Source organism: Oncorhynchus kisutch, linkage group LG29, assembly GCF_002021735.2.
Source record: "Oncorhynchus kisutch isolate 150728-3 linkage group LG29, Okis_V2, whole genome shotgun sequence".
In the NCBI taxonomy this organism is placed as follows: Eukaryota; Metazoa; Chordata; class Actinopteri; order Salmoniformes; family Salmonidae; genus Oncorhynchus; species Oncorhynchus kisutch.
Window position 1 is genome coordinate 37,589,807 of NC_034202.2, and position 26,769 is coordinate 37,616,575.

General features: G+C 42.6%; 1 protein-coding gene across 1 annotated transcript in view; it reads left to right on the forward strand.

The window, feature by feature from the left end:
• LOC109873894 (relaxin receptor 2) overlaps nt 1-26,769 on the forward strand; it is a 183,538-nt gene that overhangs the window by 9,088 nt on the left and 147,681 nt on the right. The window contains exons 2-4 of the mRNA XM_031809353.1: nt 22,857-23,006; nt 25,180-25,263; nt 25,368-25,473. Of these exons, the coding sequence (XP_031665213.1) occupies nt 22,857-23,006; nt 25,180-25,263; nt 25,368-25,473 (340 nt within the window). The remainder of the gene's footprint in view (nt 1-22,856; nt 23,007-25,179; nt 25,264-25,367; nt 25,474-26,769) is intronic.

The window sequence follows — 26,769 nt, forward strand, 5'->3', positions numbered from 1 at the left end:
ACTTGCAGGTGCCTTGGTGGAAGACTTGGGTAACATCTCACATCAAGAACCGGCAAATCTGGTGCAGTCCATAAGGAGGAGATGCACTGCAGTACTTAATGCAGCTGGTGGCCACACCAGATACTGACTGTTACTTTTGATTTTTACCCCTCCCCCCTTTTGTCCAGGGACACATTATTCCATTTCTGTTAGTCACATCTGTGGAACTTGTTCAGTTTATATCTCAGTTGTTGAATATCGTTATGTTCATACAAATATTTAGTTTGCTCTCAAATATGAAGTATGTATAGATTGCGATTAGTTTGTTCACATTCATTTATTCAACAGTAAAAAATATTAATATGAATATTTAAATGAATATCTCAGTTTGAAGGAAGTTGCTAACTAGCGCTAGCGCAATTGCTAACTAGCATTAGCGCAATGACTGGAAATCTATGCTAGCAGATACCCATAGACTTCCAGTCATTGCGCTAACGCTAGGTAGCATTGGCTCGTGAACCTACCTCTAACTTCCTTCATACTGGACGTAGAGACATACAAATTGTATCCATGAGTTCATCTGACTCTGCCATTATCCCAAAGTATCCCTTAAATCCCATTAGCCCATCACAGCCCTCATATAGGATTGCACATTTAGCAAATCACCAGCAGAGGGAGTTCTCTTTAAATCCATTTTCCCATTGACTGTGTTGGTGGTTCTCATAACATGTTCCATAACTTCAGAATTAGCACAGAGCCCACTCTGGAAATGTGATGTACTTGTAGAGTATATTGTTACAAAAAATATGTCTTAAAATGAACAAAAACAATAAGGGTAGTTTGGAGATTCATATTTTTACTCTTGAGTAAATTCATGTGAAAATGTGTCTTTCAGAATCTAAACATACTCTTTAAGTTAGAGCCCACTATAAGGAGTATAATGACAGCAAGATGTTGTCTGTATCATGGATGGTTCACAGCTCATAAGGTCTTACAGGAGGCATGTATACTTTAGATCTAAAAACGGCCTAAAATGGACAATTTCATCATTATTTTCAAAAAAATGGTTTGTGATATGTTAAATAACAAATCATTTTAAATATCCTTCCTTCCAATTAAGTTACTATGTGAGAATTGGCAGAACAATTTGAGATCACCAAAAGTATTGTCCATCCCACTGGCGTGGATTTGTCCATTCCCTATATAGTAAACTACTTTGACCAGGCCCCATAGGGCTCTGATGAAAAGAATATCGAGCAGGGTTCCCCAACCGGCAGCCCGTGGTGGTTTTATTTGTCCCCCCCACCTCCCCCATGTTTTCTGAGCCCCCAAAAAAAGAATTTTGTAAATGTTTTTGTTGAGAAATTTCAATGTTGGACATCGACTGTAAAAACACCACAAAATCTGCTCCAAGGGGACAATTTTGTAAATCTGTTCCCAAGTATTCCCACGCATAATATAGAGACACGTGATCGTATATACAAATGAAAGCAAGGTATGAAATGATTATGCTTTAGTCAAATATTACACTACCGTTCAAAAGTTTAGGGTCACTTAGAAATGTCCTTGTTTTTTGAAGAAAAGCACATTTTTTTGTCCATTAAAATAACATAAAATTGATCAGAAATACAGTGTAGACATTATTGTTGTAAATAATTATTCGCTGGAAATGGAAATAGAAACGGCTGATTTTTTAAAACTGGAATATCTACATAGGTGTGCAGAGGCTCATTATCAGAAACCATCACTCCTGTGTTGCAATGGCACGCTGTGTTAGCTAATACAAGTGTATCCTTTTAAAAGGCTAACTGATCATTAGAAAACCCTTTCCTGTTCTAGAACACCATAGTTCTAAGAGTTCTATTCTTTCCAATTCCAGTAGTTCCATTCCTCCAGTTCTAAGTGTTCAACGTTTTTGCTCTCTGTAGTGCTGCAGGTCCTCGCTACACCCGCAATAACATCTGCTAAATACTGTGCATTCGGAAAGTATTCAGACCCCGTAACTTTTTCAACATTTTGTAACGTTACAACGTTATTATAAAATGTATTAAATCGTTTTTTTCCTGATCAATCTACACACAATACCCCATAATGACAAAGCAATAACAGGTTTTTAGAAATGTTTGTAAATGTATACAAAATAAACAAACAGATATCACATTTAGATAAGCATTCAGACATCTTTACTCTGTACTTTGTTGAAGCATCTTTGGCAATGATTACAGCCTTGAGTCTTCATGGGTATGATGCTACAAGCTTGGCACACCTGTATTTGCGGAGTTTCTCCCATTCTTCTCTGCAGATCCTCTCAAGCTCTGTCAGGTTGGAGGGGGAGCATCACTGCACAGCTATTTTCAGGTCTTTCCAGATTTTCAAGTCCGGGCTCTGTCTGGGCTACTCAAGGACACTCAGTTACTTGTCCCAAAAGCCCATCTTGAGTTGTCTTGGCTGTGTGCTTAGGGTCGTTGTCCTGTTAGAAGATTAACTTTCGCCCTAGTCTGAGGTCCTGAGCACTCTGGAGCAGATTTTCATCAAGCATCTCTCTTTACTTTGTGCCGTTCATCTTTCCCTCGATCCTGACTAGTCTCCCAGGCCCTGCCGCTGAAAAACATCTCCACAGCATGATGCTGCCACCACCATGCTGATGATGCCAGGTTTCCTCCAGACCTGACGCTTGGCATTCAGGCCAAAGAGTTCAATCTTGGTTTCATCAGACCAGATAATCTTGTCTCTCATGGTCCGAGAGTCTTTTGGTGCCTTTTGCCAAACTCCAAGTGGGCTGTTGTGCCTTTTGCTGAGGATTGGCTTTTGACTGGCCACTCTACCATAAAGGCCTGATTGGTAGAGTACTGCAGAGAATGTTGTCCTTCTGGAAGGTTCTTCCATCTCCACAGAGGAACTCGAGCTCTATCAGAGTGACCATATGGTTCTTGGTCACCCCCCTGACCAAGGCCCTTCTCTCCTGATTGCTCAGTTTGGCCGGGCGGCCAGCTCTAGAAAGAGTCTTGGTGGTTCCAAACTTCTTCCATTTAAGTATGATGGAGTCCACTGTGTTCTTGGGGACATTAAATGCTGCAGACATTTTTTTGGTGCCCTTACCCAGATCTGTGCCTTGACACAATCCTGTCTCGGAGCTCTATGGACAATTGCTTTGACATCATGGCCTGGTTTTTGCTCTGACATACACTGTCAACTGTGGGACCTTATATAGACAGCTGTGGGCCTTTCCAAATCATGTCCAATCAATTGAATTTACCAAAGGTGGACTCCAATCAAGTTGTAGAAACATCTCAAGGATGATCAATGAAAACAAGATGTACTTGAGCTCTATTTTGAGTCTCATAGCAAAGGGTCTGAATACTTATATAAATAAGGTATTTCAGTTTTTTATTTTTAATACATTTGCTAAAACCTGTTTTCACTTTGTCATTATGGGGTATTGTGTATAGATTGCTGAGAAAAACCCCCCACAATTGAATTAATTTGTGGATAAAATGTGGAAAAAGTCAAGGGATCTGAATACTTTCCGAATGCACTGTATGTGTATGTGACCAATAAAATTTGATTTGATTTAATGTGCAGATAGTTCAAGTACAAAAGAGAACATAAATATGGGTTGTATTAACAATGGTATTTGTTCTTCACTGGTTGCCCTTTTCCTTTGGTAACAGGTCACAAATCTTGCTGCTGTGATGGCACACTGTGGTATTTCACCCAATAAATATGGGAGTTTGTTTTCTATTCTTAGTGGGTCTGTGTAATCTGAGGGGAATATGTGTCTAATACTATATATATATATTTTTTTACATTGGATAAAAGTAAAGTCTCCAGACCTAGAAAATTGTATATCATAAACTGCAGGTGAGGAACAATAGGAAAGTCATTCTGCTTTGAAAGCTGTATATCATACACTGTAGGGCAGGAACAATAGGAAAGTCATTCTGCTTTGAAAGTTGTTAGTCCACCTATTGGAGAGCTCTGTTTTTGTCTACACCCATTCAGCATCGTTAACACCTCCTTAAGCCTTATCCTCACCCATCTCTTTAAGGGCACATGCTTAATGGTTTGTGAAATATGTTGTGAATGTATTGTAATGTTTTTTAAATGGTTTAACTCCCTTCATTTTGCTGGACCCCAGGAAGAGTAGCTGCTGCCGTGGCAGTAACTTTTATTTATTGTATTTTTTTCACCTTTATTTAACCAAGTAGGCAAGTTGAGAACAAGTTCTCATGGGGATCCATAATAAATACAAATACAGATGCACATGTGAGGCCATGGTGCTAAACAGAGTAAGTAGTGTAGTAAACAACAAAAGATTTCAAGATTAAAAGTGGGGAAAGCCTACAATAAGGATAAACTCCAGGTAAAAGTACCCTTCATCTCGTCCTTGGCCTATATCCTAATCTGACTTTGGTGCAGGTCATGTTGTTCTTCACATTACTGTCTCTGGTAAACACGCACTATATCAAATAAATGGAAACTTTGTGTGGCCTGTGATCAGGAAGTGAAGGTCCAGACTGTGGTTCAGGTATAACCTGTGCTTGCTTGGGCCGGCTCTCTTTTTTTTTGGGGGGGGGGGCATTAGATCATTCTCCTTGTATGACTGGTGGAGGAGAGTCAGGCGTGATCTACTGATGCTGAAAGACAAATTTGAGATACAGATATTTTATCATTATTCCACAACAGATGGCCGTAATCAGACATAACTGGCTAACTTGATGGGTCATGTAATCATCTGGCGAGTTTTTTGTTTAGACATGTAGCTAGCTAGTAAGCTAGCAAAACAATGAACCATAATCCCAACCCATAGGGTACTAGCAATACAAACTGATTGTCATAGCTAGCTAAAGCTAACCAACTAGGTTCAATGTTAGTTAGCTAGCTAACATTCGTCTACAACTAGCAATGCAAATGGCTTTCAGAGATACAAATAATATTACTACACAGATCATACATGTAACGTTAGCCAGCGAGCCAGCTACCGTTAGCTAGTTAGCAGGTGGAAGAGGATTATTTAAGATACTGTTTGAAGAGGTAGGGTTTCAGATGTTTTCGGTAGTTGGACAGGGACTCTGCTGTCCTAGCTTCAGTGGGAAGCTGGTTCCACCATTGGGGTGCCAGGACAGAGAAGAGCTTGGATTGGGCTGAGTGGGAGCTGCCCTCCTGGGGGTCGGACGGCCATGAGACCTGAGGTGGCAGAATGGAGTGATCGGGTTGGAGTGTAGGGTTTGGGCATAGCCTGAAGGTAGGTAGAGGCAGTTCCTCTTGCTGCTCCATAGGTAAGCTCTATGGTCTTGTAGTGGATGTGAGGTTCGACAGGAAGCCAGTGGAGTGTGCGGAGGAGAAGGGTGACATGGGAGAACTTTGGACGGTTGAACACCAGGCGGGCTGCAGCGTTCTGGATAAGTTGCAGGGTTTTGATGGCACAAGTGGGGAGCCCAGCCAACAGCGAGTTGCAATAGACTAAACGGGAAAGGACAAGTGCCTAGATTAGGACCCATGCTACTTCCTGTGTGAGGTAGATGTTGTACTCTACAAATGTTGTAGAGCATGACCCTGCAGGAGTGAGTCACTGCTTTGCTGTTTGCAGAGAATGACAAGGTGTTGTCCAGGGTCAGGCCAAGGCCTTCCCCGGGAGGAAGAGCAGCTCCGTCTTGTTGAGGTTGAGCTTGAGGTGGTGGGCCGACATCCAAGTTCAGATAGCTGCCAGGCAGGCGTGTCGCCACCTAGGTGTCAGAAGGGGGGAAGGAGAGAAGTAGTTGAATGTCGTCCGAATAGCAATAATAGGAGAAACCATGTGAGGATATGATGGAGCTGAGTGACTTGGTGTATGGAGGAAAGAGGAGAGGGCCTAGAGCAGAGTCCTGGGAGGCACCATTAGTGAGAGTATGTGGTGCAGACACAGATCCCCTCAACGTCACCTGGTAGGAGCGGCCTTCCAGATAGGGTGCAATCCAAGAGTCTGAGACACCCTGAGAGGGTGGAGAGGAGGATCTGATAGAGTCTGAGACACCCTGAGAGGGTGGAGAGGAGGATCTGATAGAGTCTTAGACACCCTGACAGGGTGGTGAGGAGGATCTGATAGAGTCTGAGAAACCCTGAGAGGGTGGAGAGGAGGATCTGATAGAGTCTGAGACACCCTGAGAGGGTGGAGAGGAGGATCTGATAGAGTCTGAGACACCCTGAGAGGGTGGAGAGGAGGATCTGATAGAGTCTGAGACACCCTGAGAGGGTGGAGAGGAGGATCTGATAGAGTCTGAGAAACCCTGAGAGGGTGGAGAGGAGCATCTGATAGAGTCTGAGACACCCTGAGAGGGTGGAGAGGAGGATCTGATAGAGTCTGAGAGGGTGGAGAGGAGGATCTGATAGAGTCTGAGACACCCTGAGAGGGTGGAGAGGAGGATCTGATGGTTCATGGTGTCGAAAGCAGCAGATAGATCTAAGAGGATGAGAACAGAGGAGAGAGAATCAGCTTTGGCAGTGCGGAGGTACTCTGTACCTCTAGCCTGACTAGTTAGGGTCAAGAAGATCGTTCTGAGAGAGATAATGAGTGAGTTGATCAGAGACGACACGCTCAAGTGTTTTGGAAAGAAAAGAAAGAAGGTATACAGGTCTGTAGTTTGACTTCAGATGAGTCAAGTGTTGGTTTCTTGAGGAGGAGAGTGACTCTGGCCATTTTGAAGTCTGAGGGGATGCAGCCAGTGGTCAGGGATGAGTTAATGAGGGAAGTAAGGAATGGGAGGTCTCCAGATATGATCTGGAGAAGGGAGGAGGGGATGGGGTCGAGCGATCAGGTTGTTGGGTGGCCAGACCTCACTAGTCGCATGATGTTATCTGGAGAGAGAGGGGAGGAAGAGAGATCAAGGCTTAGGGTAGTTCTGTGTGAGTGAGAGTTTTTCCCATTGACTTTTATAAATAGTGCATGATAAATTCAGGGCAGCAATGTTATTGAGAGCAGTAGCAACACTTTTGCAGTACTTCGTGATATCTTTAAAAAAAGCTGCAGTAGCAAGGATTATCTACACATACTGAGCAGTTCATTTTACAGACAGTGGCATGCTACATGGTAGACCAATCCGAACTCATCTCTCGGCATGTCCATCCCACTCATTATCTCAGCCAATCAATGGCTAGCAGGAAGGTTGCTGACTTTTTGTGTGGCTAAACCAACTAGGCTCATCATTTATCAATTTTATTCGTATTTACAGATTGAATACAAGTTTGTTATTAAGACACATGTACCAGAAAGAATTTCTGCCAAAAAACGCATACAAATAAATAGATTCACATTCAAATTCCTCTCATGTGAAGTAGTGATCTGCGACATACTGTACGCCTAGTTTCCTGATACGAGTCACACTGGGCAGGAGGTTAGGAAGTGCAACTCCACCTCATTTTGTGGATAATGTGCACATAGCCTGTCTTCTCTTGAGAGCCAGGTCTGCCTACGGCGGCCTCTCTCAACAGCAAGGCTATATGCTCACTGAGTCTGTACATAGTCAAATTTGGTAAAAAGCCAATTTGACATTTGCCTAGTGTTTTTGCAGAGGAAATGCACATCTGCTGTTACATTCCTATTTTAGCAGACACTCTTATCTAGAGCGACTTAAAGTAATGCTTGCATTCATTTTAATACTTTTTTTGTATTGGTCCGCTGTGGGAATCAAACCCACAACCCTGGTGTCATTCTCTACCAACTGAGCTAAACATGATAACGCAAAGGACTTTCCCAAAGTTGCTGTTGACGCATATACCATTGTGGATTGGGGTGATCAGTCCTTGGTTCCAAACATTGGGGAAGATGCCAGAGCTTTAGTATATAGCCAACTGGAAATTGTTGTCTGTATTTCTCGTCTTTTATTTTAGTTAATTGGAGAATCCAGAGGGATTCTTTCTTTCTTTCTTTCTTTCTTTCTTTCTTTCTTTCTTTCTTTCTTTCTTTCTTTCTTTCTTTCTTTCTTTCTTTCTTTCTTTCTTTCTTTCTTTCTCTCTCTCTCTCTCTCTCTCTCTCTCTCTCTCTCTCTCTCTCTCACTCTCTCTCTCACTCTCTCACTCTCTCTCACTCTCTCTCTCACTCTCTCACTCTCTCTCACTCTCTCACTCTCTCACTCTCTCACTCTCTCTTGCTCTCTCTCTCTCTCTCTCTTTCTTACTCTCTCTCTCTCTCTCTTACGCTCTCTCTCTCTCTCTCTCTCTCTCTCTCTTACTCTCTCTCTCTTTCTCTCTCTCTCTGTCTCTCTCTCTCTCTCTCTCTCTTACTCTCTCTCTCACTCTCTCTCTCTCTTACTCTCTCTCTCTCTCTCTTACGCTCTCTCTCTCTCTCTCTCTCTCTTACGCTCTCTCTCTTTTACTCTACCAAGGTCGCAGCTCTCCCATTCCTTCCTCTCTCTCAAATGTATTATTCCCTTCTCTCTGTCTTATCTCTCTGTTACACCCACCGAAGCATGTATGCACGTACACACACACACTCCCCGCCCCCTCTCTCTCTCAGGAAGAGGTTTAGCTGGGTTTACATGCTTTGACGTGTATCTGTGTGCGTATGTGTGATCTTGTATATGTGTGCGTATGTGTGATCTTGTATCTGTGTGCATATGTGTGATCTTGTATCTGTGTGCGTGTGTGTGATCTTGTATCTGTGTGCGTATGTGTGATCTTGTATCTGTGTGCGTATGTGTGATCTTGTATCTGTGTGCGTATGTGTGATCTTGTATCTGTGTGCGTATGTGTGATCTTGTATCTGTGTGTATGTGTGATCTTGTATATGTGTAATCTTGTATCTGTGTGCATATGTGTGATCTTGTATATGTGTGATCTTGTATATGTGTGATCCTGTATCTGTGTGTATGTGTGATCTTGTATATGTGTGCTATTGTATATGTGTGCATATGTGTGATCTTGTATCTGTGTGATCTTGTATATGTGTGATCTTGTATATGTGTGATCTTGTATATGTGTGATCTTGTTTATTTTAAGGATATGGCTTTTGACCCCTCATGTGGCCTTATTTTCCACATTGTCAATCACCAACTCAATAGACCTGTTCTAAGTATCCATAAGACGCTACGATATGTGTAACCATTTTTTTTAGGTAGGGTTCTTTACTGCTGTGATGGTTGTGAGGAACAGTCCTGTTATTTCCCTCTCCACGATCTTTTCCTTTATGCCATGAAATGCTACACTGTTATTGTGTTCCTGTCATTTTACGGTATACTACAGCCTACCAGGGGTGGGCGAATCCAGTCCTCGGGGGTCTGATTGGTGTCACACTTTCCCCCCAAACCCTAGTAAACACACCTGCTATAAACTAATGTCATTCTAAACTGAAGATCATGATTAGTTGATAATTGGAGTCAGGTGTGTTAGTTGGGGCAAAAGTGTGACACCAATCAGGCCTCCGAGGACTAGAGTTACCCACCCCTTGCACTCTAATGGTTGCAGTAAAATTACGGTAAACAACAACAAGTTACATAATTTTGTGTATTTGTGCCAACCATCAGTTTAAGTGGTTGATGATTATGTTGTCGAAGGTTGAGCACCTTTTTAAACTGTCAGTTCTGTAATCTTTGTAAAGAGCATGTGACATTAAAGTGCTTCACTGTTAAGAGGTTACTGTTCAATTCACAGTAACTTAATGGTTGTTAGTTGCCTGGAAGTTGCTGTGAATTCTGCATTACCTAACTACCTGTCAGTAAGAAATTGACAAATTCACTGTAACTAAATAGTCAGTAACTGTTAGTAACTTACTGTACTTTCACTGAACTTTACTGATTACAAAAATAAACATTAGTTGACAACTACTAAGCATTCTTTGTGGTGTGCACACTTGGACTCAGTCCTCAGCTGCCTTCAACATCTTGGTTGACAGCAAACTGACCTTCCTGTTACACCATCAGGTCAGTGATCGTGACAGAGATCAGCCACAGTAAGTTTGTGCAAACTTTACAGTGAGTGCTTGCAGCAAGCTGACAGTAAGTTATTGAAAAATTAACATGAATTTCCTGGTGACCAATTGCCATTAAGTTATTGGAAAATACACAGGAACCTCATAACATTGCAGCTCTTGATTGTCACAAGCTCTTACAAATGAGGTGTTCAGCCTTAATCAACATAACGATAAAACCACTTAAACTGGTAGAACACTTCCACTAACGGTTGGCACAAATATAATATTTTAGACCATGCCTCCAAATATACTAATGAGTCCCCACCAGCACATTACCCCACCTACATTTCAAAGATGATTGTACCTTATATTGAACATATTGACTCGAAAATGTACCATTATACTTCATTTAGCGCACATGTACCCTTAAAGGTACTGAGCAGTACCATGTATGTACTTAGTGTGTGTGTCATAAGCAAATCTGAAGTGTATAACTATAGAACCTGTCATTGGTTCTACTTTCAACCAGAGGGTTCTTCATGAGAGAGGTTTTACATACAGAACCCAATTGGGTCCCCCTACAGGGACAAAAAATAAACCGTGTTCCTTGGGAGAGGGTCACATTTTTTTTGAAGGGTTCTACATGACACCCAAAAATGTTCCACCATAGGGACAAATGACAGAATGTCTATTGGTTCTAATCTTTTATCTATCTCTTTCATACCCACAGAACTGGTGACGTACCAGGAAAGTCAGGTTGCTGGCAACCAAGAGGTTGTGAGTTCAAATCCCAATTGAGGTTCCCTCCCAAGTAATCACAATACAGCAGCAATAATACAAATAATAATACAATACAGAAGCGTACTGCAATAATAGCCCCATACAGCAATAATAGTCCCATACAGCAATAATAGTCCCATACAGCAATAATAGCCCCATACAGCAATAATAGTCCCATACAGCAATAATAGTCCCATACAGCAATAATAGTCCCATACAGCAATAATAGTCCCATACAGCAATAATAGCCCCATACAGCAATAATAGCCCCATACAGCAATAATAGTCCCATACAGCAATAATAGTCCCATACAGCAATAATAGTCCCATACAGCAATAATAGTCCCATACAGCAATAATAGCCCCATACAGCAATAATAGCCCCATACAGCAATAATAGTCCCATACAGCAATAATAGTCCCATACAGCAATAATAGTCCCATACAGCAATAATAGTCCCATACAGCAATAATAGCCCCATACAGCAATAATAGTCCCATACAGCAATAATAGTCCCATACAGCAATAATAGTCCCATACAGCAATAATAGTCCCATACAGCAATAATAGCCCCATACAGCAATAATAGTCCCATACAGCAATAATAGTCCCATACAGCAATAATAGTCCCATACAGCAATAATAGTCCCATACAGCAATAATAGCCCCATACAGCAATAATAGTCCCATACAGCAATAATAGTCCCATACTGCAATAATAGTCCCATACAGCAATAATAGTCCCATACTGCAATAATAGCCCCATACAGCAATAATAGTCCCATACAGCAATAATAGCCCCATACTGCAATAATAGCCCCATACAGCAATAATAGTCCCATACAGCAATAATAGTCCCATACAGCAATAATAGTCCCATACAGTAATAATAGCCCCATACAGCAATAATAGCCCCATACAGCAATAATAGCCCCATACAGCTTGAAAAAGACAGAAATGCTTTGCTTATATACTGTATTTTCACTGAAAATGTTTAACAGTGTAATGAAGAACCCTCTGTTTCTGTCAGTGTAGCGAAGGCATGGTATCAAGAACAAGATAAAACTAGATGAAACAAGCCACCAACAATTCCCCACTTGGCAGCTTCTTGTCATTGTTCTATCTGACTGTCCAGAAACATATCAACGCACAGCTTCCAGATCCATTGATGCGCGTGGTTCATTTCGGTGACGTTGTCAGCCAACAAATGGGGTTATTCAAAGAGCCAATATAAAAAGGTTCTCTACGTACCTAAAAAGGGTTCCCCCTACAGTGACAAAATGAATAACCCTTTTTTGGCACCAATTTGGACCTTTTTTGGTACTAAATATAACTATAGAACCTTTTTTGGTACTAAATATAACTATATAACATTTTTTGGCACTAAATAAAACTATGGAACCTTTTTTGGTACTAAATATAACTATAGAACCTTTTTTGGTACTAAATATAACTATATAACATTTTTTGGCACTAAATAAAACTATGGAACCTTTTTTGGTACTAAATATAACTATAGAACCTTTTTTGGTACTAAATATAACTATATAACATTTTTTGGCACTAAATAAAACTATGGAACCTTTTTTGGTACTAAATATAACTATAGAACCTTTTTTGGTACTAAATATAACTATATAACATTTTTTGGCACTAAATATAACTATAGAACCTTTTTTGATACCAACTATAACCTTTTTGTGAAAGTGTACAGTTGGGGGCATTCAAGTAAACCTAATAATTGTAATGCAGATAAAACGTTGTTATTGCAATATAAACACAGTTGGCTGAAAGTAGATATAACTGCACCACCAGAGGCATATTTCAGAAATGTATTTCATTACATTGGGTTATATTGTTACATGATTGCTAAGAAACTTGGCGTCACCCTGGGTTTCTCACATTAACGATGCACTTTCATTGCTACAGCAGAGGCATTTTGAAAAAGGGATTTTTTGATACCCAGAACTGCAAATTGTTCAATTATCCTGGAGGATAATAAAATAAGACATTGAAGGGAACACCTACGGACTAAACTGGCTTCTTACTGTCTTTGTCCCAAATGACCCATAGTGCACTAGGGCTCTAGTAGTGCACTATATAGGGGAATATGGTTCCATTTTGGATGACGATAACCAAGTCATTCATATTTATCAATTAACGTATGTTGGTTTTGCTCTGCTTGTCTGTCTGCCTGTCTGCCTGTCTGCCTGTCTGCCTGTCTGCCTGTCTGCCTGTCTGCCTGCCTGTCTGTCTGTCTGTGCTTTATAAGGGGTATACAACCCTGGCAACATTTGAGGAATTTGTTTGAATATGATCCCCCACTTTCTCTCTTTCTCCCTCTCAATTTATTTTGTCTTGATCTCTATTACTGTCCTCCCTCTCTTCTCCACCCTCTCCCTCTCTTCTCCTCCCTCTCCCTCTTCTCCTCCCTCTACCTCTCTTCTCCTCCTGCTCTTCTCCACCATCTCCCTCTCTTCTCCTCCCTCTCGCTCTCTCCCATCCTCTCCTTTCAGAAGGTGAACAGAGTAATTTACTGATGACCGAGTGGGAGGAGAAGACTGTGGGAGGACACACACAGATTAGAGTTATCCTTGTTCAGTTGTCCAGTTGTCCTTGTTCAGACAACTTGTTTAGTTGTCCTTATTCAGTTGTTCTTGTTCATTCTGATAAATTATTCTGCTGCTTGGGATGAACAAGATAGAAGCTAGTAAGAAGGAATTAGAGGATGAAGGAGATAGAGGGAGAACTGATTGTGTAAAAATGGCTTAATAACATACATTTAGATAGGTTAAAGGGGTGGAGAGATGAGGAGAGAAGGAGAGAGGTTAAAGAGATGGAGCGAAGGAGAGGGGTTCATGGGATGGAGAAATGGAGAGGAGGAGAGAGGTGAATGGGATGGAGACATGATGAAAGAAAGATGAGGTGAGAAGGAGAGGGGTTAACCTCTCTGGGATATGTGGGACGCTAGCGTCTACGCTCTACTGATAATATGCATATCTTATCTTCTGGGGATGAGTAGCAGGCAGTTGAATTTGGGCATGCATTTCATCCGGATGTGAAAATACTGCCCCCTGTCACCAAGATGTTAAAGGGATGAAGAGATGAGGAGAGAGGTTAATGGGATGGAGAGATGAGGAGAGAAAGAGAGAGGTTAAAGGGATGGAGAGGTGGAGAGAGGTTAATGGGATGGAGAGATAGAGAGAAGGAGAGAGATTAATGGGATGGAGAGATGAGGAGAGAAAGAGAGAGGTTAAAGGGATGGAGAGATGGAGAGAAGGAGAGAGGTTAATGGGATGGAGAGACGAGGAGAGAAAGAGAGGTTAAAGGGATGGAGAGATGGAGAGAGGTTAATGGGATGGAGAGATAGAGAGAAGGAGAGAGATTAATGGGATGGAGAGATGAGGAGAGAAAGAGAGAGGTTAAAGGGATGGAGAGATGGAGAGAAGGAGAGAGGTTAATGGGATGGAGAGACGAGGAGAGAAAGAGAGGTTAAAGGGATGGAGAGATGGAAATATGAGGAGAGAAAGAGAGAGGTTAAAGGGATGGAGAGATGGAGAGAGGTTAATGGGATGGAGAGATAGAGAGAAGGAGAGAGATTAATGGGATGGAGAGATGAGGAGAGAAAGAGAGAGGTTAAAGGGATGGAGAGATGGAGAGAAGGAGAGAGGTTAATGGGATGGAGAGACGAAGAGAGAAAGAGAGGTTAAAGGGATGGAGAGATGGAAATATGAGGAGAGAAAGAGAGAGGTTAAAGGGATGAAGAGATGGAGAGAGGTTAATGGGATGGAGAGATGGAGAGAAGGAGAGAGGTTAATGGGATGGAGAGATGGAAAGATGAGGAGAGAGGTTAATGGGATGGAGAGATGGAGAGAAGGAGAGAGGTTAATGGGATGGAGAGATGGAGAGAAGGAGAGAGGTTAATGGGATGGAGAGATGGAGAGAAGGAGAGAGGTTAATGGGATGGAGAGATGGAGAGATGGAGAGAGGTTAATGGGATGGAGAGATGGAGAGAGGTTAATGGGATGGAGAGATGGAGAGAGGTTAATGGGATGGAGAGAAGGAAAGATGAGGAGAGAAGGTGAGAGGTTAATGGGATGGAGAGATGGAGAGAAGGAGAGAGGTTAATGGGATGAAGAGAAAGAGAGAAGGAGAGAGGTTAATGGGATGAAGAGAAAGAGAGAAGGAGAGAGGTTTATGGGATGGAGAGATGGAGAGAAGGAGAGAGGTTAATGGGATGGAGAGATGGAGAGAAGGAGAGAGGTTAATGGGATGGAGAGATGAAGAGAAGGAGAGAGGTTAATGGGATGGAGAGAAGGAGAGAGGTTAATGGGATGGAGAGATGGAGAGATGAGGAGAGAAGGAGAGAGGTTAAAGAGATGAAGAGATGGAGAGAGGTTAATGGGATGGAGAGATGAGAGAAGGAGAGAGGTTAATGGGATGGAGAGAAGGAGAGAGGTTAATGGGATGGAGAAGGAAATATGAGGAGAGAAGGAGAGAGGTTAAAAGGATGGAGAGATGGAGAGATGAGGAGAGAAGGAGAGAGGTTAAAGAGATGAAGAGATGGAGAGAGGTTAATGGGATGGAGAGATGAGCAGAGAAGGAGATAGGTTGAAGAGATGGAGAGACGTTAATGGGATGGAGAGATGAGCAGAGAAGGAGAGAGATTAAAGAGATGAAGAGAAGGAGAGAGGTTAAAAGATGACGACATTAGGAAAGAAGGAGAGACGGAGACAAGAGGAAAGAAGGAGAGAGATAAAAGGGATGTCAAGATGGAGAGAGGAGAGATATAAAAGGTATGGAGAGATGAGGAGAGAAGAAGAGAAGTAAAAGGGATGGATAGATGAGGAGAGAAGAAGAGGGTAGTACGTACCTTTTTCCTGCAGTCAACTGACCAAATCGCCCTCTAGTGGCCTCGTGGGTGGAATGTTTTCCCACCCATGTCTAAAATCCGGTGTTTCTTTGTCAAACGTTATTGTTACAGTTCAGTCTTCTGTGATGTATATACAGTTGAAGTCGGAAGTTTACATACATGTTAGCCAAATACATTTAAACTCAGTTTTTCACAATTCCTGACATTTAATCCTAGTAAAAATGCCCTGTCTTAGGTCAGTTAGGATCACCACTTTATTTAAAAAATGTGAAATGTCAGAATAATAGTAGAGAGAATGATTTATTTCAGCTTTTATTTCTTTCATCACATTCCCAGTGGTTCAGAAGTTTACATACACTCAATTAGTATTTGGTAGCATTGCCTTTAAATGGTTAAACTTCTTGACGCACCTATCCCATTAGAGCCCATCCCGTTAGCGACAAATTCAAATTAAATTACAAAAAATATTAAATTTTCATTAAATCACAAGTGCAATATAGCAAAACACAGTTTAGCTTGTTGTTAATCCACCTGGCGTGTCAGATTTCCAAAAAGCTTTTCGGGTGAAAGCATACCAAGCGTTTATGTAAGGGCATCTCTCAGCAGACAAAACATTACAAACAGCTAGCAGCAAAGTAGATTGGTCACGAAAGTCAGAAAAGCAATAAAATTAATCGCTTACCTTTGATGATCTTCGGATGTTTGCACTCACGAGACTCCCAGTTACACAATAAATGTTCCTTTTGTTCCATAAAGATTATTTTTATATCCAAAATACCTCCATTTGGTTGGAGGTTGGTTATGTTCAGAAATTCACAGGCTCGAGCGTTCACGATGGGGCAGACGAAAATTCCAAATAGTATACGTAAAGTTTGTAGAAACATGTGAAACATTTTTTATAATCAATCCTCAGGTTGTTTTTACAATATATAATCAATAACATTTCAACCGGACTGTAGCTTCTTCAATAGGAGAGATAGAGAAAATGTTTGCTCCACTCTGTTGGCGCATGCAAAACGCTGCTGGCACCCAGCCATCCAATGATGCGATGTGATCTTTCTCGCTCATTTTTTGGAATAATAGCCTGAGACTATGTCTAAAGACTGTTCACACCATGTGGAAGCCATAGGGAAAGGAATCTGGTTGATATCCCTTTAAATAGAGGGAAGGCATGCAATGGAACAGAGCTTTCAGGAAAAACAGCACTTCCTGGTTGGATTTTCCACAGGTTTTCGCCCACAATATCAGTTCTGTTATACTCACAGACAATATTTTGACAATATTTATATTTTGACAGTTTTGGAAACTTTAGAGCGTTTTCTATCCTAATCTGACAATTATATGCATATTCTAGATTCTGGGCCTGAGAAATAGGCAGTTTCATTTGGGTACGTTTTTCACCCAAACATCAAAATACTGCCCCCACACTCAACAAGTTAACTTGGGTCAAACATTTCGGGAAGCCTTCCACAAGCTTCCCACAATAAGTTGGGTGAATTTTGGCCCATTCCCCCTGACAAAGCTGGTGTAACTGAGTCAGGTTTGTAGGCCTCCTTGCTCGCACACACGTTTTCAGTTCTGCCCATACATTTTCAATGGGATTGAGGCCAGGGCATTGTGATAGCCACTTCAATACCTTGACTTTGTTGTCCTTAAGCCTTTGGAAGTATGCTTGGGGTCATTGTCCATTTGGAAGACCCATTTGCGACCAAAGCTTTAACTTCCTGACTGATGTATTTAGATGCTGCATCAATATATCCACATCATTTTCAATTCCTCGTGATGCAATCGACTTTGTGAAGTTCACCAGTCCCTCCTGCAGTAAAGCACCCCCACAACATGATGCTGCCACCACTGTGCTTCACGGTTGGGATGGTGTTCTTCGACTTGCAAGCATCCCCTACTTTCCTCCAAACATAACGATGGTCATTATTGCTAAACAGTTCTATTTTTGTTTTAAAAAAGTACGATCTTTGTCCACGCGTTCAGTTGCAATCCGTAGTCTGACTTTTTTATGGCATTTTTTGGGGGTGCCACAGTTTCCTTAACTTCTTGGTGACAGGGGACAGTATTTTCACATCCGGATGAAATGCATGCCCAAATTCAACTGCCTGCTACTCATCCCCAGAAGATAAGATATGCATATTATCAGTAGATGTGGAAAGAAAACACTCTGAAGTTTCTAAAACTGTTTAAATCATGTCTGTGAGTATAACAGAACTTATTTAGCAGGCGAAACCCCAAGGACAAACCATTCAGATTTTTTTTTGAGGTCACTCTCTTTTCAATGTTTTTCATTGGGAATCCAGATTTCTAAGGGACCTTCATGGAATTCCTATCGCTTCCACTGCATGTCAACAGTCTTTAGAAATTGGTTGAGGTTTGTCCTTTGTGTAATGAAGAAGTACAGCCATCTTGAATGAGGGTCACTTGAAGTGTACTGTTAGATAGAGGCGTGTGACCAGAAAGCTAGCTACAGTTTGTTTTCCTCCTGTATTGAACACAGATCATCCCGTATTCAATTTAATTGATTATTTACGTTAAACAATACCTAAAGTTGTATTACAAAATTAGTTTGAAATGTTTTGGCAAAGTTTACAGGTAACTTTTGAGATATTTTGTAGTCACGTTGCGCAAGTTGGAACCAGTGTTTTTCTGGAACAAACGCGCCAAATAAATGGACATTTTGGAAATATATCGACGGAATTAATAGAACAAAAGGACCATTGGTGATGTTTATGCGACATATTGAAGTTCCAACAAAATAAAATCTTCAAAGGTAAGGCATGAATTATATTTTTATTTCTGCGTTTTGTGTCGCGCCTGCAGGGTTGAAATATGCTTTTCTCTCTTTGTTTACGGAGGTGCTTTCCTCAGATAATAGCATTGTTTGCTTTCGCCGAAAAGCCTTTTTGAAATCTGACATGTTGGCTGGATGCACAACAAGTGTAGCTTTAATTTGCTATCTTGCATGTGTGATTTAATGAAAGTTAGATTTTTATAGTAATTTAATTGAATTTGGTGCTCTGCATTTTCCCTGGCTTTTGGCCAGGTGGGACACTAGCGTGGGTGGGGCTAAGGCTTAAGAGGGCGTGAACGATGCTGAATGGGTGTAGACAAAGAAGAGCTCTCCAGTAAGTTTACCAAAACATTCGAGGACCATTTTCAAAAAAGTGGGGGTAGAAGTATCTTAACTGCAGTTTATGATACACCATTTTGTAGCTCTGAGTCTGTACTTTTTTCCAATGTAAAAAATCTTTTACATTTGAGAGAGAGATAGTGAGAGAGAGAGAGAGAGAAAGAGAGAGAGAGAGAAAGAGAGAGAAAGAGAGAGAGAGAGAAAGAGAGAGAGAGAGAGAGAGACATTTCTAAAGGACGTGATCACAGGCTGAGCAACAAGAGCTTATGATTCAGATTCCTATGTTTGTCCACGTCTCTCCAACCGTCAAATTTCGAAGTTGCTCCAAAGGTCAAATTTCGAGGTGTTTTGGACACCCTGGGTTGCTCTGTTGCTGTCACTGTTGTCTTGCGGCTGGATTAGGCATTCATTCCGAATGGTTACATTTTAACAGTTACGTTTTTGGATAGGGTTAAAACATTACGTTTAGGCATTGATTCCAAATGGTTAAATTAAGGGTTTGAGATAGGTACTCGTTTTTTTGTTTTGTTTATTTGCTATCACCGAAATTGAACAAGCAACACCCGGAGCCGGAGTTTACGATTTACGTCCATCCACCTCCCCCATCCGCAACGCCCTAGCAAAACCTAAGCTTACTTGATAGCGCTATTACTAACGGTTGCTCCTAGTGTCCGGTTTTGAAAGGATGTCCTGACATCCTGGGTACCTGGACAGATGTGGGATTTCGAAGTGGATCTGGCTGGGATGAGCGTGCAGTTGAATACCTTTATCAGAATAATACAGCTATGACGCCCTAGATGAGGAAGACGTTTGACATTAAGAAAGCCTCTTTGTGCCTATTGCAATTAAAATTGTCCAGAGTACTAACATAAGGAAATTATTTCGCTAAACCATCATAATACGCTATAATCCCCCACACAGATTATCTCAATTGCACCCATCATTCCCTCCCTTCCCTCCCACCCTCCCTCTTTAGTCAGTAGAGTGGCAGGATCACACTGTTCTGTTGACAGGGGTTATGAGGAGGGAGAGGTGTGTGTGTGTGTGTGTGTGTGTGTGTGTGTGTGTGTGTGTGTGTGTGTGTGTGTCATACAGCCAAAATCTCCTCGTCTTAACAAATCCTGCCAGAACAGGACTCCCCTCAGTTTTGGACGGTTATGTTCAGGAACCCATTTACCAGGATTCTGTACCTCTCATGGCATGAATAATTATTTTCACTTTTTGCAATGTAAAAATTTGAATAAAAGCAATCAGAGTTAATTCAAGTAGACTCCTGTGCAATTCTCCTAACTGCCCCTTAAAATACGTAATGTGAAAAGTGCCTGATATTCTATGAATGAATACATGTTATGCTGGCCTGGGTTCGTGGTTTGTGCAACATTGTAGCCTATATAGACCAACGTGTGGCCATTGCTGTGGTGAGAGAGAGAAGCGTGTCTGTATCTTTCACAGAACTGGAATGGGATTCGCTGTCTGTTCAGAAATAAATGAAATAATTTAGAATACTACGCCAGGAGTATGACTATAATTTAGCCACAGACGATCGATAGTTTCTCTATATTTCAAAATCAATCGCGGGACAACAAAGGTTGTAAAAAAAAAAAATGGATCCTGCTGAAAAGACAATACTAATCTGCCTGTAGGATACCAAGTAATCAACTTTCAAAATATAACTAAAATATATACTAGTTTGGCACGAGCGTATCGAGCCATTGCAGGTGAGAGAACTGAGAATCAATGGGGGAATCAGTGATACTGAACATCTTTTTAGGACTTCGTCCTCATATTGTACAATATGTGTGTCTCCACACACCTAGGCCTGGACTATTGATGGATTCAAGGCAAGGTCGTGTTTATTGATCTCAGATCCTCCGTTTGTCCGTGTCAAAGTAGCCCTAGCCTGTCACTTCGATCATTTTTGAGGTATTAAACAATATTCTTCTAAAATCTCCAATCATCTACATTTATGTAGAATTGCATGAAATACGTTTATAGAAGACCAAACCCATGACAACAGAAAATGTTCCCCCATTTGTGAAACTTCTGCAAGTGTCTCTACTCTACTGCTCTATGCCAGTGCGCAAAACTATGATAAAGCTTGGTCCTCAGTGCCAGTTTCCTCTGGGCCAGTTTCCTCTGGGCCAGTTTCCTCTGGGCCAGTTTCCTCTGGGCCAGTTTCCCTTTATTATAAAGTAGATTTATTTTCATGCGTTCCGGTACTTCAGAACCCCCCCACTTCTCCGGTACCTCAGAGCTCCCCACTTCTCCGGTACCTCAGAGCTCCCCACTTCTCCGGTACCTCAGAGCTCCCCACTTCTCCGGTACCTCAGAGCTCCCCACTTCTCCGGTACCTCAGAGCTCCCCACTTCTCCGGTACCTCAGAGCTCCCCACTTCTCCGGTACCACAGAGCTCCCCACTTCTCCGGTACCTCAGAGCTCCCCACTTCTCCGGTACCTCAGAGCACCCCACTTCTCCGGTACCTCAGAACCCCCCACTTCTCCGGTTCCTCAGAGCACCCCACTTCTCCGGTACCTCAGAACCCCCCACTTCTCCGGTTCCTCAGAGCACCCCACTTCTCTGGTACCACAGAGCCCCCACTTCTCCGGTACCTCAGAGCCCCCACTTCTCCGGTACCTCAGAGTCCCCCACTTCTCCGGTACCTCAGAACCCCCCACTTCTCCGGTTCCTCAGAGCACCCCACTTCTCTGGTACCACAGAGCCCCCACTTCTCCGGTACCTCAGAACCCCCCACTTCTCCGGTTGCTCAGAGCCCCCCACTTCTCTGGTAATACAGAGCCCCCCACTTCTCTGGTACCACAGAGCCCCCACTTCTCCGGTACCTCAGAGCTCCCCACTTCTCCGGTACCACAGAGCTCCCCACTTCTCCGGTACCTCAGAGCTCCCCACTTCTCCGGTACCTCAGAGCACCCCACTTCTCCGGTACCTCAGAACCCCCCACTTCTCCGGTTCCTCAGAGCACCCCACTTCTCTGGTACCACAGAGCCCCCACTTCTCCGGTACCTCAGAGCCCCCACTTCTCCGGTACCTCAGAGTCCCCCACTTCTCCGGTACCTCAGAACCCCCCACTTCTCCGGTTGCTCAGAGCCCCCCACTTCTCTGGTAATACAGAGCCCCCCACTTCTCTGGTACCACAGAGCCCCCACTTCTCCGGTACCACAGAGCCCCCACTTCTCCGGTACCTCAGAGCCCCCACTTCTCCGGTACCTCAGAGCCCCCACTTCTCCGGTACCTCAGAGCCCCAACTTCTCTGGTACCTCAGAACCCCCCACTTCTCTAGTACCTCAGAACCCCCCACTTCTCCGGTTCCTCAGAGCCCCCCACTTCTCCGGTACCACAGAGCCACCACTTCTCCGGTACCTCAGAGCCCCCACTTCTCCGGTACCTCAGAACCCCCCACTTCTCCAGTACCCCAGAGCCCCCCACTTCTCCGGTACCTCAGAACCCCCCACTTCTCCGGTACCTCAGAACCCCCCACTTCTCCAGTACCTCAGAACCCCCCACTTCTCCAGTACCTCAGAGCCCCCCACATCTCCGGTACCTCAGAGCCCCCCACTTCTCCGGTACCTCAGAGCCCCCCACTTCTCCGGTACCTTAGAACCCCCCACTTCTCCGGTACCTCAGAACCCCCCACTTCTCCGGTAATACAGAGCCCCCCACTTCTCCGGTACCTCAGAGCCCCCCACTTCTCCGGTACCTCAGAGCCCCCCACATCTCCGGTACCTCAGAACCCCCCCACATCTCCTGTACCTCAGAACCCCCCACTTCTCCGGCTCACTTTTTGTTTTGGCACCTCACGATTTACAAATTAAGCCTTGGTCTTAACAAGGCTCTCATGAAGCCAGAGCCCGGTTGAGAGTGGGGAGGTTGGGAGCTGAGAGTACAAAGCCACTAGAGGTTTTCATTATTATGATTATTATTTGATTACACCTTCAGCTGTTTTTTGTAATAGGTAATTCATAGCACTGCTGTTGAATGGGAATGGACAAAGGGACTATGGATACAGTAGGCTGTATTAAGGAGTTAGTGGTTAGTGCGTCAGCAGTAGTTTGTTGGAGTGAAAGTAGCTTTCTTTCTTTCTTTGTTTTTGTCTATTCATTTCTTTAAATGTGCTAAAAATGTCACTCTCTATCTCCTCTCTCTCCCCCTCCTTCCCCTCGTCTTCCTATCTCCTCCCTCCAGCTGCAGCAATGGTGTCCAGCAGGGTGTCAGTAGAAAGCAGTTGTCCTCTGGGCCAGTTTCCCTGTGGTAATGTGACAGTGTGTCTACACCAGGCTCTACAGTGTAATGGACATAGAGACTGTCCCAATGGAGCCGACGAGGACAACTGTGGTGAGAGAGTATTGTATGACTACTGCCTTCCTGAGACCCAGAAATCACCCCAGATCCAGAAATACATTGCCTCTGTCACATGTTACATTGCTTTCAGAAAGTATTCATATCCCTTGACTTATTCCAAATGTTGCTGTGTTACAGCCTTAATTCAACATGGATTAAATGTATTTATTTTCTCACCCATCTACAAACAATACCCCATAATGACATCACAATACCCCATAATGACATCACAATACCCCATAATGACATCACAATACCCCCTAATGACATCACAATACCCCCTAATTAAATATTTATGATTAGCTGTTGCTGCTGTTGTGAAAATGAATTGAAAATGAAGTACAGAAGTATCTAATTTACATAAGTATTCACACCCCTGAGTCAATACTTTGTAGAAGCACCTTTGGCAGCGATTACAGCTGGACTGGAAAAATATAAAGGCCCAGAACACCATGATTGTGTTGTGAAACCAGGACAAGTAATGCACCTAAGCTGAGATCTGGTGTTTGGAGGGTGTTTTGAATGGAAACCCAATGTGTTCTTATACACACAAAGTTTTTTAAAGAGAATATAAGTACTCTGAAACACCCAAAATGGTTAATTCAATCTAAATGTTGGTGTTTTTTAAATAAGTGTTGTGAAAAAAAAAAGGAAAAAAAAAAACGTTTTGGAGGGTATCAGTGCATGTATAAAACAGCATCAAAACACTAAAATAATGATTTGGCATACTGTCACTCATTGATCTGATGTCACTGAGCACAACGGTAGACATGTTACTCAGTAAGATGTTACAAGAACCAGTCACGTTGAAACTACAAGAGGACAACATGCTTGCTTCAAGCACAATTCAAAGGATAGCTCTATTATTGCTTCCTCTAATAACCCTCATTTCAGCAGTGGTGTAAAGCACTTAAGTAAAAATACTTGAACTTACTACTTAAGTAGTTTTTTGGGGTATTTATACTTTAATTTACTATTGATATTTTTCACAACTTTTACTTTTACTCCACTACATTCCTAAAGAAAATTATGTACTTTTTACTCGATACATTTTCCTTGACACCCAAAAGTACTCGTTACGTTTAGAATGCTTAGCAGGACAGGAAAATTTTCTAATTCACACACTTATCAAGAGAACATCCCCGGGTCATCCCTACTGCCTCTGATCTGGCAGACTCACTAAACACAAATGTAAATCATGTCTGAGTGTTGACCTGTGCACCTGGCTATCTGTAAATTAAAAAAACATGTCATCTGAGGGACACCTAGTCACTTGTACAACTGAATGCATCTTCCACATTTAACCCAACCCCTCTGAATCAAAGAGGTGAAGGGGGCTGCATTAATTAACATCCACAGCACTTGGAGAACAGTGGATGAACTGCCTTGCTCAGAGACAGAACAACAGAATGTAACCTTGCCGGCTAGGGGATTTGATCCAGCAACCTTTCGGTTACTGGCTCAACACTCTAACAACTAGGCTACCTACCTGCCGCCTGGTTTGCTTAATATAAGGAATATTAAATGATTTATACTTTTACCATTGATACTTAAGTACATTTAAATTAAATACTTTTAGATTTTTACTCAAGTAGTATTTTACTGGGTGACTTTCACTTTTACTTGAGTCATTTTCTTTTACGGTATCTTTACTTTTACTCAAGTATGAAAATTGAGTTGAAATGATTTGTGAATCACACAGACTGGACAATTCAACCGCAGCTCAAATATTGTATATGGGACAATAAAACAAAGTTTTGTTCTGCATGGATTATCAGCACTGTCCACTCAGAGACAAAATGACAAATATTATGAGGCCTATTTTCCATTTGTTGAACCAATTGAAAACAAATTCAGATGCAATTGTACTGATAAACAGACCACCTTTCAACCATGAAGACTAAAACATGAGCATTTAAAGCCATAGATTTGTGGAGGGCGTCCTATCAGATTTCCAAGATGTAGAAACATTTAAAAAGCATCCAATATTTTCTAAAATATGATAATGCACTCCAGATTATTTTATGTTCTGAAGAATTTGAGATTGTGAATCCATTAGGAGAGCCCAGGAAGAAACACAAAATCCTCACTTTTCAGTGTTAATGTGCTAGCTAGGTGTTATATGGTGTAATAGTACTATACACAACTGATGTTTTTGTGTCTGTAGGAGACAACAGTGGATGGGCGGACATCTTTGATCGAACCATCAGGAAGGTCGAACCACAGGTCCTACCGTTACCAGAAGACTGCTGTAAGTGTGTGGGTGTGTTTGTGTTTGTGTGTGTGTGTTGGTGTAGATCTGCAGTATTATTGTATCTGTGTGTAGTTGTGTATTACTTGTGTGTTGTTGTGTAGTCTTGCAGCAGTACCCACAGCGTTGTGACTGTATCAAGACAGAGCTGGAGTGTGTGGAAGTCAACCTACATGACGTTCCTCAAGTCTCCACCAATGTCACCTGGCTGTAAGTATCACTCTCTCCATGTGCGTGTTCGCAGTCTGTGTGTGTGTGTGTGTGTGTGTGTGTGTCATGTGCCGTGTGCTTGTGCTTATATGTGGGTCTGTGTTAGTGAGGTTTCATTACAGTCCCAGAGTAGAAATGTGGTTGGTTTGGTGCTGACAACATGCACACACACACACACACACACACACACACACACACACACACACACACACACACACACACACACACACACACACACACACACACACACACACACACACACACACAATGAATCAGTCAGGTAAATTCAGAGAATTCACTTGACTAGATTCCCCTCTTCAGATGAGATGATGGTGTAACAGCAGTAGTTTATTTCCTGTGAAATCACAAGTGGTGACAGACAGTAAAGTCTCAGACATTCCCAGACCATCACTCTAACGTAACATAAAACAAATACACACATAAAAATACAGTGCAAATTATATATAAAAAAAACTAAAAACATAAATAATACCTTATTTACGTAAGAATTCAGACGCTTTGCTATGAGACTCAAAATTGAGCTCAGGTGCATCCTGTTTCCATTGATCATCCTTGAGATGTTTCTACAACTTAATTGGTATAACACCTGCTTCCGCTCTCCCTCTCTGACCCTCGAGGGCAGCTAGGCTGCACACCTGTCACCATTATTACGCGCAGCAGAGCTCATTGGACTCACCTGGACTCCTCCCCTTTGTTGATTGCCCCGACTATAACTGTTTGTTCCCTGTATCTGCATTAATAGAATGTGTTCATGTCCAGATGCTGTCCTGTTCTATGTCTGTTGCTAATTAAATGTTCACTCCCTGTACTTGCTTCCCGTCTACCAACGTCGATTCTTACAGAATGCTAACACCACTATACGAAGCATCAGGGAGGTTTTTGTTTTTTGTATTTTGGTTGGTGACGTCAGGTCCGAATGCCTTCACTGATGGAACCGGGGGTGCCTCAGCTAGCTCGTTGGGCTTTCACGCCTTAGCTGGCTCGAGAGGTTTCTACGCCTCAGCCCGGCTTATCAGGCGCTCGTCCCCACGTCATGCCTCAGCCGGTTCATCGGGCTCCCGCGCCTTAGCCGGCTCGCCAACCTCCCATGCCTCAGCCGGTTCATCGGGCTCCCGCGCCATAGCCGGCTCGCCAACCTCCCATGCCTCAGCTGGATCGTCAGGCTCCCATGCTGCTGCCAGCTTGTTGGGCTTCTATGCCCCCAGCCGGCTTGTCCAGCGCCCATGCTGGTGGGACCCCGGGTGGCGCCCCTAGAGGGTACTGTCACGCCTGCTC